The sequence below is a fragment of the Trypanosoma cruzi genome, genomic scaffold, assembly GCF_000209065.1.
Source record: "Trypanosoma cruzi strain CL Brener 1047053516363 genomic scaffold, whole genome shotgun sequence".
In the NCBI taxonomy this organism is placed as follows: domain Eukaryota; phylum Euglenozoa; class Kinetoplastea; order Trypanosomatida; family Trypanosomatidae; genus Trypanosoma; species Trypanosoma cruzi.
The window spans coordinates 107,695-120,456 of record NW_001849418.1 but is presented as its reverse complement, the minus strand read 5'-3'; the positions used below and the strand labels follow the sequence as shown (position 1 = coordinate 120,456).

At 47.7% G+C, this 12,762-nt stretch overlaps 5 protein-coding genes across 5 annotated transcripts, besides 15 other annotated features; all 5 read left to right on the top strand.

The window, feature by feature from the left end:
* Positions 1-12,762: part of a sequence feature (heterozygous, non-Esmeraldo-like haplotype) that runs on past the window's edge.
* Tc00.1047053504157.130 (surface protein TolT, putative) lies at positions 353-1,285 on the top strand (the record flags this gene model as incomplete). Its single annotated transcript, XM_808448.1, has 1 exon — positions 353-1,285. The coding sequence occupies one exon, from the start codon at positions 353-355 to the stop codon at positions 1,283-1,285; it is 933 nt and encodes a 310-aa protein (XP_813541.1).
* Positions 1,642-1,662: a sequence feature (AT_rich).
* Positions 1,753-2,832: a microsatellite.
* Positions 2,845-3,392: a microsatellite.
* Positions 3,433-3,612: a microsatellite.
* Positions 3,743-3,768: a microsatellite.
* Positions 3,930-3,953: a microsatellite.
* Tc00.1047053504157.120 (hypothetical protein, conserved) lies at positions 4,042-4,965 on the top strand (the record flags this gene model as incomplete). The annotated part of the gene is made up of 1 exon (XM_808447.1): positions 4,042-4,965. One exon carries the CDS (start codon positions 4,042-4,044, stop codon positions 4,963-4,965), a length of 924 nt encoding a protein of 307 aa, XP_813540.1.
* Positions 4,978-5,003: a microsatellite.
* Positions 5,385-5,408: a sequence feature (AT_rich).
* On the top strand, positions 5,518-8,043 carry Tc00.1047053504157.110 (dynein intermediate chain, putative; the record flags this gene model as incomplete). The annotated part of the gene is made up of 1 exon (XM_808446.1): positions 5,518-8,043. One exon carries the CDS (start codon positions 5,518-5,520, stop codon positions 8,041-8,043), a length of 2,526 nt encoding a protein of 841 aa, XP_813539.1.
* Positions 8,578-8,628: a sequence feature (A-rich).
* Tc00.1047053504157.100 (hypothetical protein, conserved) lies at positions 8,954-10,150 on the top strand (the record flags this gene model as incomplete). Its single annotated transcript, XM_808445.1, has 1 exon — positions 8,954-10,150. The coding sequence occupies one exon, from the start codon at positions 8,954-8,956 to the stop codon at positions 10,148-10,150; it is 1,197 nt and encodes a 398-aa protein (XP_813538.1).
* Positions 10,171-10,236: a sequence feature (T-rich).
* Positions 10,564-10,596: a microsatellite.
* Positions 10,733-10,782: a sequence feature (A-rich).
* Tc00.1047053504157.90 (hypothetical protein, conserved) lies at positions 10,851-12,611 on the top strand (the record flags this gene model as incomplete). Its single annotated transcript, XM_808444.1, has 1 exon — positions 10,851-12,611. One exon carries the CDS (start codon positions 10,851-10,853, stop codon positions 12,609-12,611), a length of 1,761 nt encoding a protein of 586 aa, XP_813537.1.
* Positions 12,682-12,713: a sequence feature (T-rich).
* Positions 12,753-12,762: part of a microsatellite that runs on past the window's edge.

Sequence of the window (12,762 nt, the reverse complement as noted above, 5' to 3'; positions counted from 1 at the left end):
GCTGCCCTTCTGTGTGCTCTGTGTTGTTCCGCACATTCTTCACGCGGCACACGCCCCAGAAGTACGCGTATGCATGACACGCATACGACTGTTTTTGTAGAGGCATATTTGTGGATGAGTGCATGCGCACTGGGGTCTTTGGGTGCAGTTCTCTGGTTTTTTTGTTTTTTGCTGCAGGCCTATTTCTGTATATTTTCTTCTTTCATCTGCTCCATCAGCCTCATGTTGTGTGTGTGTGCTGCTGCTGCTGCTGTGCGGCTGCTGTGTGTTTGGAGTAGTGGCCGTGTTTCTCCTTGCTCTCCCATGCCGTCAAAGGTTGGCCTCACAGTGTTAAGCAAGTCCACTTTTTGCGATGCTGGCGGTGATGGTGATGCGCCCTTTCTTGTGTGCCCTGCTGTTTTTTGCGCTCTGCTGCTGCTTTCCCAATTCCGTGTGTGCGGCGGATGATACAGCTACTAATACCACTGAGGATGTCAATGCTTCGGCGATACCGACTAATATGAAAGAGGCTTTTGACTGGGCATTCAAGGCGATGTTTAAGGCGCGGGAGGAGGTGGATGAGGCCAACCAGCATTGTGTGCAAGCTAAACTAAGTGCGACGAAGGCAGCTGGGCTTGAGAAAGAAGCAGAGATGGCTTTAAAAAAGCTTGGCGCGGAGGCTGTGACACTGAGCAAGGCATTACAAGATGCGAGGGAAGCCAACAGGGAAGCTGAGGCTGCCGTGACCGAATGCGAGGCTGCAGAGGCGGCTGCACAACAAGCAGAGATTGCGACGCTCGATGCCGCATACGAGGTGCTGAACCATGTTAAGACCGATAGGAAGGATAAGAATTCCAAAACAAGGGATCTTTTGGACAAGGCGGCAAATCATACTGCAATTGCCGTAAAGAAGGCAAAGGAGGCGGAGGCGGAGTCTGAGAAGGCGGCAGCGGCGGCGCAGAAAACCCTGGAAGCAGCAGAGAAGGCGGCAGCGGCGCGGACCTTGGCACAAGACGTTGCCGCAACGGCCAGTGCGCTGCTGCGGCAGCGGGAGAGGGAGGAGGAGATACGAAGAGCGAGGGACCGGGAGGTGGCGGAGGCCGCGAAGAAGGCTGCCGTTGCTGAGGTGATGAAGAAATTTGCTGCGAGGAAGGGGAATGACGCGGCGCTTGGCAGGAATTCCACATCCACTCGCCTTCAAAGGACGAGACCGCGGGTGGATGGCGGCGGCATTCCATTGCTTTTGCGTGCACCGCTTCTGATGCTTGCTGCCGTGGCATCCTTTTTCGGCTTCTTATTGTGCTAGGCGGCATAACCGAGGCGATGGCGTGCTGCCCAGCGCGGTGAGTCCATTTGTTCTAAGCCCTTTTTTTGTTTGTTTTACTTTTGGGCCTTTCTCTCTTATCATCGTCTCTATTACAATGGCGTTTTTTTTTTTTTTATTGTGGGAAGTGAGTGGGAATTATTGCCTTCTCTTTATCTGCTCTGCACGCCGAGGCGTACATCTCTTTCCGCAAACCGTGCGAGATTCGTCTCAATTTCATGTATTTTTATATACATAAGAGTATGTATATGTATATCAAATAAACGCGAGTCATCTTTCCCCCCTCACTATTTGCTTGTTATTTAATGTTTTACCTTTTTGTTGTGCTGCCGTTGGCGTTTTTTTTTTTTTTTTTTTATCTGTTTGGGGTTGTGCGCTTATTTCCCGCAGATGTATTGTTTCATAAACGTGTCTATGGCGTAAGGTGACAAATTTTCATTCTTCTAAAATATGTATGGCTGTATGTATGTATGGCTGTATGTATGTATGTATGTATGTATGTATGGCTGTATGTATGTATGGCTGTATGTATGGCTGTATGTATGTATGGCTGTATGTATGTATGTATGGCTGTATGTATGTATGTATGTATGTATGTATGGCTGTATGTATGTATGGCTGTATGTATGTATGTATGTATGTATGGCTGTATGTATGTATGGCTGTATGTATGGCTGTATGTATATATGGCTGTATGTATGTATGTATGGCTGTATGTATGTATGTATGTATGTATGTATGGCTGTATGTATGTATGGCTGTATGTATGGCTGTATGTATGTATGGCTGTATGTATGTATGTACGGCTTTACGTATGGCTGTATGTATGGCTGTATGGCTGTATGTATGTATGTATGTATGGCTGTATGTATGGCTGTATGTATGTATGGCTGTATGTATGGCTGTATGTATGTATGGCTGTATGTATGTATGTACGGCTTTACGTATGGCTGTATGTATGGCTGTATGGCTGTATGTATGTATGTATGGCTGTATGTATGTATGGCTGTATGTATGTATGGCTGTATGTATGGCTGTATGTATGGCTGTATGTATGTATGTATGGCTGTATGTATGTATGGCTGTATGTATGTATGTACGGCTTTACGTATGGCTGTATGTATGGCTGTATGTATGTATGGCTGTATGTATGTATGGCTGTATGTATGTATGGCTGTATGTACGTATGTATGTATGGCTGTATGTATGTATGGCTGTATGTATGGCTGTATGTATGTATGTACGGCTTTACGTATGGCTGTATGTATGGCTGTATGGCTGTATGTATGTATGTATGTATGTATGTATGGCTGTATGTATGGCTGTATGTACGTATGTATGTATGGCTGTATGTATGTATGGCTGTATGTATGGCTGTATGTATGTATGGCTGTATGTATGTATGGCTGTATGTATGGCTGTATGTACGTATGTATGTATGGCTGTATGTATGTATGGCTGTATGTATGGCTGTATGTATGTATGGCTGTATGTATGTATGTACGGCTTTACGTATGGCTGTATGTATGGCTGTATGGCTGTATGTATGTATGTATGGCTGTATGTATGTATGGCTGTATGTATGTATGGCTGTATGTATGGCTGTATGTATGGCTGTATGTATGTATGTATGGCTGTATGTATGTATGGCTGTATGTATGTATGGCTGTATGTATGTATGGCTGTATGTATGGCTGTATGTATGGCTGTATGTATGTATGTATGGCTGTATGTACGTATGTATGTATGGCTGTATGTATGTATGGCTGTATGTATGGCTGTATGTATGTATGTACGGCTTTACGTATGGCTGTATGTATGGCTGTATGGCTGTATGTATGTATGTATGTATGTATGTATGGCTGTATGTATGGCTGTATGGCTGTATGTATGTATGTATGGCTGTATGTATGTATGGCTGTATGTATGTATGGCTGTATGTATGTATGTATGGCTGTATGTATGTATGGCTGTATGTATGTATGTATGGCTGTATGTATGTATGGCTGTATGTATGTATGGCTGTATGTATGTATGGCTGTATGTATGTATGTATGGCTGTATGTATGTATGGCTGTATGTATGTATGTACGGCTTTACGTATGGCTGTATGTATGGCTGTATGGCTGTATGTATGTATGTATGGCTGTATGTATGTATGGCTGTATGTATGTATGGCTGTATGTATGTATGTATGGCTGTATGTATGTATGGCTGTATGTATGTACGGCTTTACGTATGGGTGTATGTATGTATGGCTGTATGTATGTATGTATGGCTGTATGTATGTATGGCTGTATGTATGTATGTTTTTTTTTTTTTAATAAATGAATATCTTTTTGCTTGAGGTAAATGAAAGCCTTTGAAATTATGAGAAGATTCTTGTGCTTGAAGGTTGTCTGTGCGTTTGGTTGTGCTGATGTTGTTGTTGCTTTTGCCGTGTGTGTGTGTGTGTGTGTGTGTGTTCCTGTTTGCAGTACCTCTTGGCGGTGCCGAATGCTTTTTTCTTTTTTACTTTCTCTTTTTGTTGCAGAAGAAAATTGAATAGAAGAGAGGAAGGATTTGTGTTTTGTTTCTTTTCCTTGTGTTTGGGCCCAGTAAGGTGGAGGGCGAAATATTTATAGCTAGAGAGAGAGAGAGAGAGAGAGAGTTTTTGTGTGTGTATTTGGGTGGGCACGAGTGGAAAAGGGATAGAGGGGGCTTTCAAAGCGGTGGTGGTGGTGGTGGTGTGCGCTCTCATGACTGGAGAAGTGCCAGAGATTAGGGAGACGAATGCGGAGAGCGGTGGAACTGCGAGATTTCTTTTTTTTGGAATTGTCACTGTCATTGTCGCGCTTTTCATTGCCAGGTTTATTTCACATTATGTTTTTGGAGCCATTGGCGTCTACTCGCGGCACCGTCACACATTGTTGTTGATTGGACTGTGCGGAAGTGGAAAGACGGCTCTTTTTGCACAGCTTGTTGCACAGAAATGTGTTTCTGCGCGGACGAGCATGCAGCCTAATCGTGCAGTCATGACCCGACGTCAACTCTCGAGTCACAAGGAGGAGGAGGAGTCATCGTTTTCTGCGCCGTCGAGGTTTTCAAATGGGGCGAATGCGTCTCAGGTTGTTGTAGACTTTCCTGGTCACCGTCGTCTGCGTGATTCGCTTTTGTCCGCAATTGAGGAGGCAATGAGCGTTGTCGTGGTGGTGGACGCCGTTACCATTCAAGATGATCGACAAGAAGGGGCTCAGGCGCTCGCGGAGCTCATCTTTTCCGTCTTTACCTCATCTGCGTTTTACGGTGTTCAACGTGTGCTGGTGGCATGCACCAAGCGGGACGAGTTGACGAGTTACTCCGCCAAGGCAGTGCGGAAGCTGCTTGAGGCGGAGATTACCCGCTTTGTTACGTCGCGTCGGGGTGATCTGCAGAGTCTTGACACTATTCTTAACTCGGCTAGGGTCGTGGTGGGGCACAAAAAGAGTAAATTTGCTGGTGGCGGTGACAACAGCAGAAGGGATGGCCTTGCGCATCAGCTGTCACTGGATGAATCCGGCAAGTTCACATTTGACAATTTTCCGGTTCCTGTACACTTTGCAGATGTCTCCTCTGTTGTGGATCCAGCGCGGCACCCATTCAACGTGGAGCCCGTCTGGGAATTTGTGGAGGGGCGCATGTGATATCCATCACACTTCTCTTTTTTTTTTTTTTTTTTTTTGCCGCCCCACATGTGTGTGCGCGTGTGTGTATCTTGTTTTTTTTTTTTTTTCCCTTCCATGCGAGGGGCGTATCACAGGGGGCGCCAAGTGGAGGGAGGAGGACAAAAAGAAAACAAAAGGGTGAGTGACTACAAAACGGCAGCAACAATAATGACTTGCACATGAATTATATATCTGTATTTGGGGCGTCATGTCTCTTTCACTTTTGTCATGGGCGGCGATTTTCTCCTGTCACTTTTTCTATTGTTATTTTTGTTTCCCCCCCTTTCGGCCTATCGCGGGTTCAAAGCCTGCTGCAGACAGGGCCATTCAATCTTTTTTTCTCTTTTGTGTATGTGCATGTGAAGGGAACACAAGAGCCAAGGAGACAAACAAAGAAGAAATAAATAAATAATTTTAAAAAAGGAGAAAAGGGAGAGGAGATTTTCTCTCTTTTTTATATACTTTTTTTCTTTATTTTTTCTTGTTGCGTGCTTCTGTTTAGCCGGTTCTTTTCTCTCCTCCCTGCACGGGATGCAGAAGTCGTCGAGTCATGCGGAACAAAGAAAAGGCCCGCAGAGCTCTTTAATCCGTGCATCGGAACGGCACAGCACAGTCATTAGTCGCGTCTCGCGATCGCGGCGCACAAAAACGGAGTCGCGTCACCGCTCTAACGAAGTCTGGCAGGAGCTTGAGTCGACAGTGCATGTTCTTGACAATGGGGTTGACCGGACGCCATTGCCGCTGCAGAGGCGAACAAACGCTAATGGTGTTCCCCGCGAGAGTCACCAAGGCATGAGTTCCATCAGTCTTTTGCTTCCACTGGAGAGTAGTTCCATTTTTCATTCTTCATTGCTGAACGCCAGCTCAATAGATGCGTTGAATATTGCCTCGAACACAAGCCCGTACAGTCCATCACAGACCGGCTTTGTAACGGCCTCTTCCTCGCTGACAAGCGTCTCTGTCGACCGCCGCGCGTCTGTCTTTTCTTCCAGTACGTTCTCCGCCCCAGGTCAAACTGTGCAATACCAGGCTGGTTCCTTTCAATTTGAGGATGCCTTTTCTGCTCCGAAGAAACGCGTCCTAACACGGGAGGAAAGGCACATGTGGTTTGAAGATAAAACGACTGTTGTCCTTTGTGAGACTCCAACCATTATGCTTTACACACATCAAGATGAAATTGTACCCAATGAACGAAAGGAGGAGCTGCAGGAAGTGCAAGATCGCAATGCGGCGTATGCGGAGTTAGTGGAGGCAAAACGCGTTGATGAAGGCACACGTTTTCAGGAGAAGGGCTCCTGGACCTTTATTGCGCCCAAGAAATCCATTCACTGCTCCATTTGCCCTCCGAAAAAGAAGGATGCAGGCGCATTGCAGGTGACGCCGTGGTTGTTGCGTGACCAGTTTACCGCTCTTCTGGCAGAAGATACAGATGTCATGAAGGACGAGGAAGAAGAAGTCGATGAGGAAGATGGCGAATTGGAAGAGACGGGGGAGGAGCAAGAAAAAGAGGTCCCATCGGAAACAACTGGTGAGCAAAGCAGCCTTTCAAATAATCGTTCTATTTTGTCGTGGATGTTTGCCGATTCATTGCTCCCGACTTTACGTGTTATGGAGCGAGTTGTTGTCCAGAACACGATGGAGGAGGTGCAGTTGTCATACCGAGGAATCACGATGGACCCTGCGGCACGCCGTGTGCCTCGAGCCTCCGAGAAGGAGGAAAACCCAAATGTAGAAGAGGCGGAGATGGCAGTGGCGGCAGAGGTGCAGGACCCAAATGATGTGGCTCCCGCCGTGGCCGCCACGCCTTTGTTGAAGTCTGAACTTCCACCACTAAGGATGTCAGAAGATATTAAGGGTTTGTGGACCTTTCGATCGCCCCAAACAAGGGATCGCTCCGTTACTTGCATGGCGTGGAACTGCAAGGAAAATGATATTCTTGCCGTTGGATACAGTGCAGTTCGTGGACAGGACGCACTAGGCGTGGAACCTGCAAACACATTCCAGGGAGGCATTGTGTGCTGTTGGTCGTTAAAGAACCCCCTCGCACCGGAGCGCGTCATTCAGCTGAACACGGAGGCGGGAGTATCGTCGGTGGCGTTTTCGTATGAGCATCCAAGTCTTCTTGCTGTCGGTAACATGGAGGGTGGGATTCTTATTTATGACATCCAAAAAGACTCAAATGTCCCTGCAATCAAGACAACGTTGACGAGTGGGCAGCACACTGGGGCGGTTTGGGAGATGAAGTGGGTGGCACGCGGTAAAGAGCGTGGGGAATTCCTCATGTCCATCTCCGGTGACGGACGTGTCGTCCAGTGGGCGGTTGGAAAAACAATCGAACGTGTGGCACCTGATCTCATGACGTTGAAGCGGCAAGGTGGCGCTGCCTTTGAGCCTGTTGTTGCAGACAACGGCACTAATGGTGGTAAACGTAATGGGGATATGCAGCAGCGACGCAGACGGGATGCACTTTTTTCCCGACAATGTGGCGGTATGTGTATGGACGTATCTCCTGCAGATGGCACAGTATATGTTGTTGGCACAGAGGACGGCTCTGTTCATCAATGTAACAAGAGCCAAACCGAGAACTACGAGTTGGACTACGCGCCGCACTCGGAACTTGTCTACCGCGTGCGATGGTCTCCTTATAGCGATGAATACTTTCTCACATGTTCGGCGGATTGGAGCTCGCGACTGTATCGTCTTGGGCAATCCACACAATTACTGAAGTTTGATAGTCCGAATCAGAATGCCGTGCAGGATATCGCGTGGTCCTACACGAACTCTACTGCCTTTGCCACCGTGACAGCCCAGGGAAACGTGGAGCTGTGGACCATCATGGACTCCATTCATCCCCGTTCCACTGTGCAGTTTTTGGATCAGCGCCGGCTTGCGTGTGTTCTCTTTGCGGAACAGGATGCCGCTGTGCTGGTGGTTGGGGACGAAAAGGGTGACGTGACGCTATTTCGCCTTCTTTCACCGTACTATAGCGGCATGAACATGTTAGCCGATGAACAGGAGCGTCAGCTCGAGGAGGCCATTCGCAAGGCAATCTCGTAATTGTCTCTGGATGAAATGAGCAACAGGAAACGGAAGCCCCAAAATACGAATGAAAAAAAAAGAGGTTGCGGGTGGGGAATGGGGTGGCCGAAGAGAAATGTCGAGGATGAATAAAAAGGAGGAAAAGGAAAGAGGAGTGCCTGTGCATTGCACGGCAACAGTGAGGTGTCAACCCCACACCAAACAACCGCAACACAACAAAAAAAAAAAAAGAAAAGAAGACTGTGAGAATCGAAACAAAAAAAAAAAGGAGGAGATTGAAGGCAATGAAGGTGGTGATGGGTGTGAGGGGAGTGTGGCCCTCGAGGGACGCTCTCAGTGTCACTGTCTGAGCCGGCCGGCACCGGTCTTCGCGATGTAAATGATAGAGACTGAGAAGCACAAATACACACAAATGAATGCGTGAGTGTCTTTGTGTGAAAGAAAAGAAGAAGAAGAAGAGACATGAATAAAAAACGGGCTCTCCATAGGATACTCTCCTTTCATGTAGACATGTTGTATGCGTACAATACCACTACACTAGTGGAATTTGCCTTTCTTTTTTTTTTTCTTACTTTTTTTTGTATTATTATTTTTTATGTTTCTGCGTTTGATTGCTTCGACGATTCATCGGAGGGATTTAGAGTTTATTGGCTGTGCCTTTTTAGCTTGCAGTTCCGGGGAAGCCAACACGAGCCAATAACAACTTTGTACACCTGTTAGAAGGAGTTGAAGAAGCAGTCTTAGCAGAGAGATAGAGGGAGGCAGGAGAAAGGGTGTGTGGAAAAAAAAAAAAGAAAAATAAGGACGCTTTCTGTGCTGGTGGCTGTTGATATTTGAGAGAGCAACAACAACGATAAAGAAAAGCAAAGGCAAGACAGCACGGAGCCATCTTATTTTTTTTTTTTTACGAGGGTTCTGAGACTTCGGCATGTCGACAAATCCAGAGGAACGTGAGGCGGAACCACAACCCTCACCACATTCAGTTCCGCCACAACAGCAACTACAGGAAGAGGCAATTGTTGAAGAAATGACCGGCGTTGGCGCTGCTGATGCCGCCGTGGAAGAAGTCGCTTTTGTGCCGCCGCCGCCGCAACAGCAGGAGGAGAAGCAACAGGCAGAAGAACAACAACTGGAGGTAGCACTTCAAGAGGAACAACGCGATGAAGAACGAGGTATGCAGGGAATTGTGGAAGTTGAAGGGAATATTGATACAAAATTGGGAACGTTATTAGCTGCTCATCCCAAGCCGCATAGCCGCAAGGGGGGCAGCACCACAAAGGAAGGGGACGCGGAGTCTCTGAGTACTGCTACCGAAACCCGGCTCCAAATGTCCAAAACGCTTCCACCTTTAGCGGCTTTGTCATTGCTTGAGAAGGGAGTAGGATCTGAGTTTCGAGCGCGGGAGGCGTCAAACCGATCGTTTAAGATGGGGAATTATGATTCTTCTACGGGAAACAGGTTTTACTCGGCCGGTAATTATGCGCCATTCCGCACCGTGAATAGTATGACACCCAATGAAGAATACATGGCGTTCCGAACACGCAATGGTGTTTCTTCGAATTATAAAGGACCCATATTTGCTGTAGAGGATCTTTATGTGATGTGTGCAGAGTGCGGTGCTCCTGTTGACCCTGTTACTCGTGTTCCTGCCGGAAAGCTGTTTTTTCATCCACAGTGTATCAGTTGCAAGTTGTGTGGCCGCACCGATATTGCGGATGCTTACTTCAGGGCCATGGGTAACGGCGCAATATGCTCTGAGTGTGCTTCAAGGGGCTTTGCGTGGTGTGTGCCGCGAGAAGCTGCCGCGGCGCGTGGAATTATTCCAGGTGCTGTTGTTGGCAAAATTGATGAGGCTGTTAGACTTTATGATCTTAAGAGGAAGCTGCAACCGATTAATCACCCCACTCTGCCGGGAGCCATTCCGCCCACACTTGTGCTGGGTCGTCTTTTTGTCCATCGCGGGCAGAGCACAAGAAAGTACTCACTCATTCAGCGTCAACAGTACTACACGCAGAATGACAACAACATTATTTGCTTGCCGCCTGAGGGGTCGAGGGCATACTCGCGGGCGTCCAGTGCGAGTCGACACCGGTGGAAGAAGGATGAAATGCCCAAGTTGATGTAGGCAGCGCGATGCATGCAACGAGAAGGAAAAAAAAAAAAAAAAAGAGAAACAACAACAACAAAAACAAAGAAGGATAACAGGGAAAATATTTTTCTTTACTTGCTCTGACGGAAAGAAGAGGGAATAATAAAAGCAACGGCAGCGGTAGGAACAACAGCAATGAGAAGAAGAAAAAGAAGAGAGAGAATATATATTTAAGACACATCACCGATTACACTTTGGGGCGTGACATTCATCGGAAGGGGAGAAATAGTACTGAGAGTGGGAGACACTCGTGAGGGGAGGCAGGGGAACCCACAAAGTGGAGTGCCTTCATGTCTCCAGGACTCTTTTTTTTTTTTTTTATTTTGTGAGTTCGCTGCGGATGTATTTATTTTCCCTTCCGTCGTTCTTGCATCTCTACGGGAGTTGTCTTTTTTTTTTTTTTTTTTCTTTTCTCCTTTTTTCTCCAGTTCTCGTTATTTTGCATGTTTTATTTCTTCCTGTGGAGGGGACGGGGTTGTCTGTCCTTTTGAACACCAACAAGAAAAAACAACAACAATAATAAATAAAAATAAAGAACACGGGACATGGTGATGGATGTTGTTTTTTTTTCTTTCTGTTTTTATTTTTGCTTCTTCTTGATTTTGTTTATCATCATCACTAGCAAGGGATTTTTTGTCTTTGCCTCGTTACTGTTGGGGCGCCCCTTTGCGCACGGATGAATGGGTTGAAGTATGACCGACAGCTGCGTTTGTGGAGCCTTGCAGGCCAGCGTTCACTGGCGGAGGCGCATGTTGTGGTTTTGGGCGCCACGGCAACGGCGGCGGAGGTGCTGAAGAACTTGATTCTGCCGGGGATTGGCTTCTACACCATCGTGGACGATGCCCCCGTTGATGATGGGGCACTCGGGAATAATTTTTTTCTCTCCGTCGATGACTACATCTCACACCGCCCACTCTCGGAGGCTTTGCTGCAGCATCTCAGTGCATTAAATCCGCAGTCAAATGGAATGGCTTGTGTGGAGTCATGTGTCTCGTGGGTGGAGGACTTCTTGTCGACTGGCATGCAAGCGCGTGGCACGGTCAGCTTGGACCAGCAATGGCCGCCGCCCTCTCTTATTTTGGTGACACCACGACTACCTGCCTTTTTGCTTCGTCGTCTTTCAGTCTGCCTGAAGGTTCAGAATGCACCGCCGCTCTTGTACGTGCAAACGCTGGGTCTAATGGGCCTCATTCACGTGCAGGAGAAGGAGCGGCTCATTATTCATGCAGAGCCAAAGAGTGAAACATGTGTGGAGGACCTTCGTATTTTCAACCCTTTTCCTGGACTGAAGGATTGGTTTGATGCGCATGATCCAGAGGATGACTCACTCTTTGGCGACGATATCGAGTTGCATAGTCATATTCCATGGATTGCAATTCTCTATCACGCTCTTCAACGCCTTCGACGGGAGCGTGGCACACCACGGCTTGTGCCACGCACCAAGGTAGAATATGATGCCGTAAGAAGGGTCGTCGGCGCATTTATTCGTAGGCCGCACCCGCCTCAAGAGGGTTTTATGGAGGCTATGGAGAAATGTTGTGTGATTCTTAACCGTCCGTCTCTGTTGCCTAGTAAAGTGCAGGACATTCTGCAGGACCCTCGTAGTGATGCACCGTGTCTTAATGGACAATTGGTTAATGATCACAGACCACTTTACTGGCTGGTGCTGCATGGAATCAAGCGATTCATGGAAGAAAATGATGGAGTGCCACCATTCTGCGGATATGTACCGGACTTCACCACCACAACACAGTGGTATGGTGAGCTGCGTGCCATTTACGACAAGAAATTGCGAGACGATTGCAAATTGGTGTACGACTACGCGATGGAAGCTATTGGTGGCTGCAGTTACGACAGCAGTGCATCCGTAGTGGATGCGAACGAAATCTCTGAACTGACGCGGGCTTTGGTTCAGAATATATGGACACTACAACTCGTGCGATTTGGCCCTGATCTCGATGAGACGGCCACGGACGCACCACTGCGATGGCAGTGTGTTTGTCACTATTTTGACGAATGCGAGAGTGAAGAGGAGCGATTCACTGTGGAATTGTACATGGCTCTTTTAGCTGCACACCAATTTGAGGAGCAGTTTGGGCGATCACCGGGGCAATTGCTTCATCCCAGCGCAGAGCCGGATGCAACGTGGGTAGATGACTCGAAGGAGTTGTTGCGGATAATTGAGGAGGCATGGCAAGGATACCGCTGCGACACGGACCTCACGGCAAAGGCATGCATGGAAGTGGCTCGGTTTGGTGGTGGCGAACCAGCTGCCACGGCGTGTATCGTTGGGGCGGCGGCGGCGCAGGAGTGCATCAAACTTGTGCAGCATCGTCGTGTTCCCATTCAGCGGCCGTTGATATTTGACGGGTACCGATGCTGTTTTTGGCTTGTCCCACCACCGCGGGAGGAGGTTGAGGGCGTGGCGCCCACATGATGGTGGCAGCGTGGGCGACCAGCTTTCTCTTTCTCGGAACGGTGACTGTGAGGATGCCCACCCTCCTGCTAAAAAAAAAAAAAAAAGAGGAAAGAAAAAGAATGTGTTGCCTTACACCCTGCTCTTTTATGGCCTTTTTCTTTATTATTTT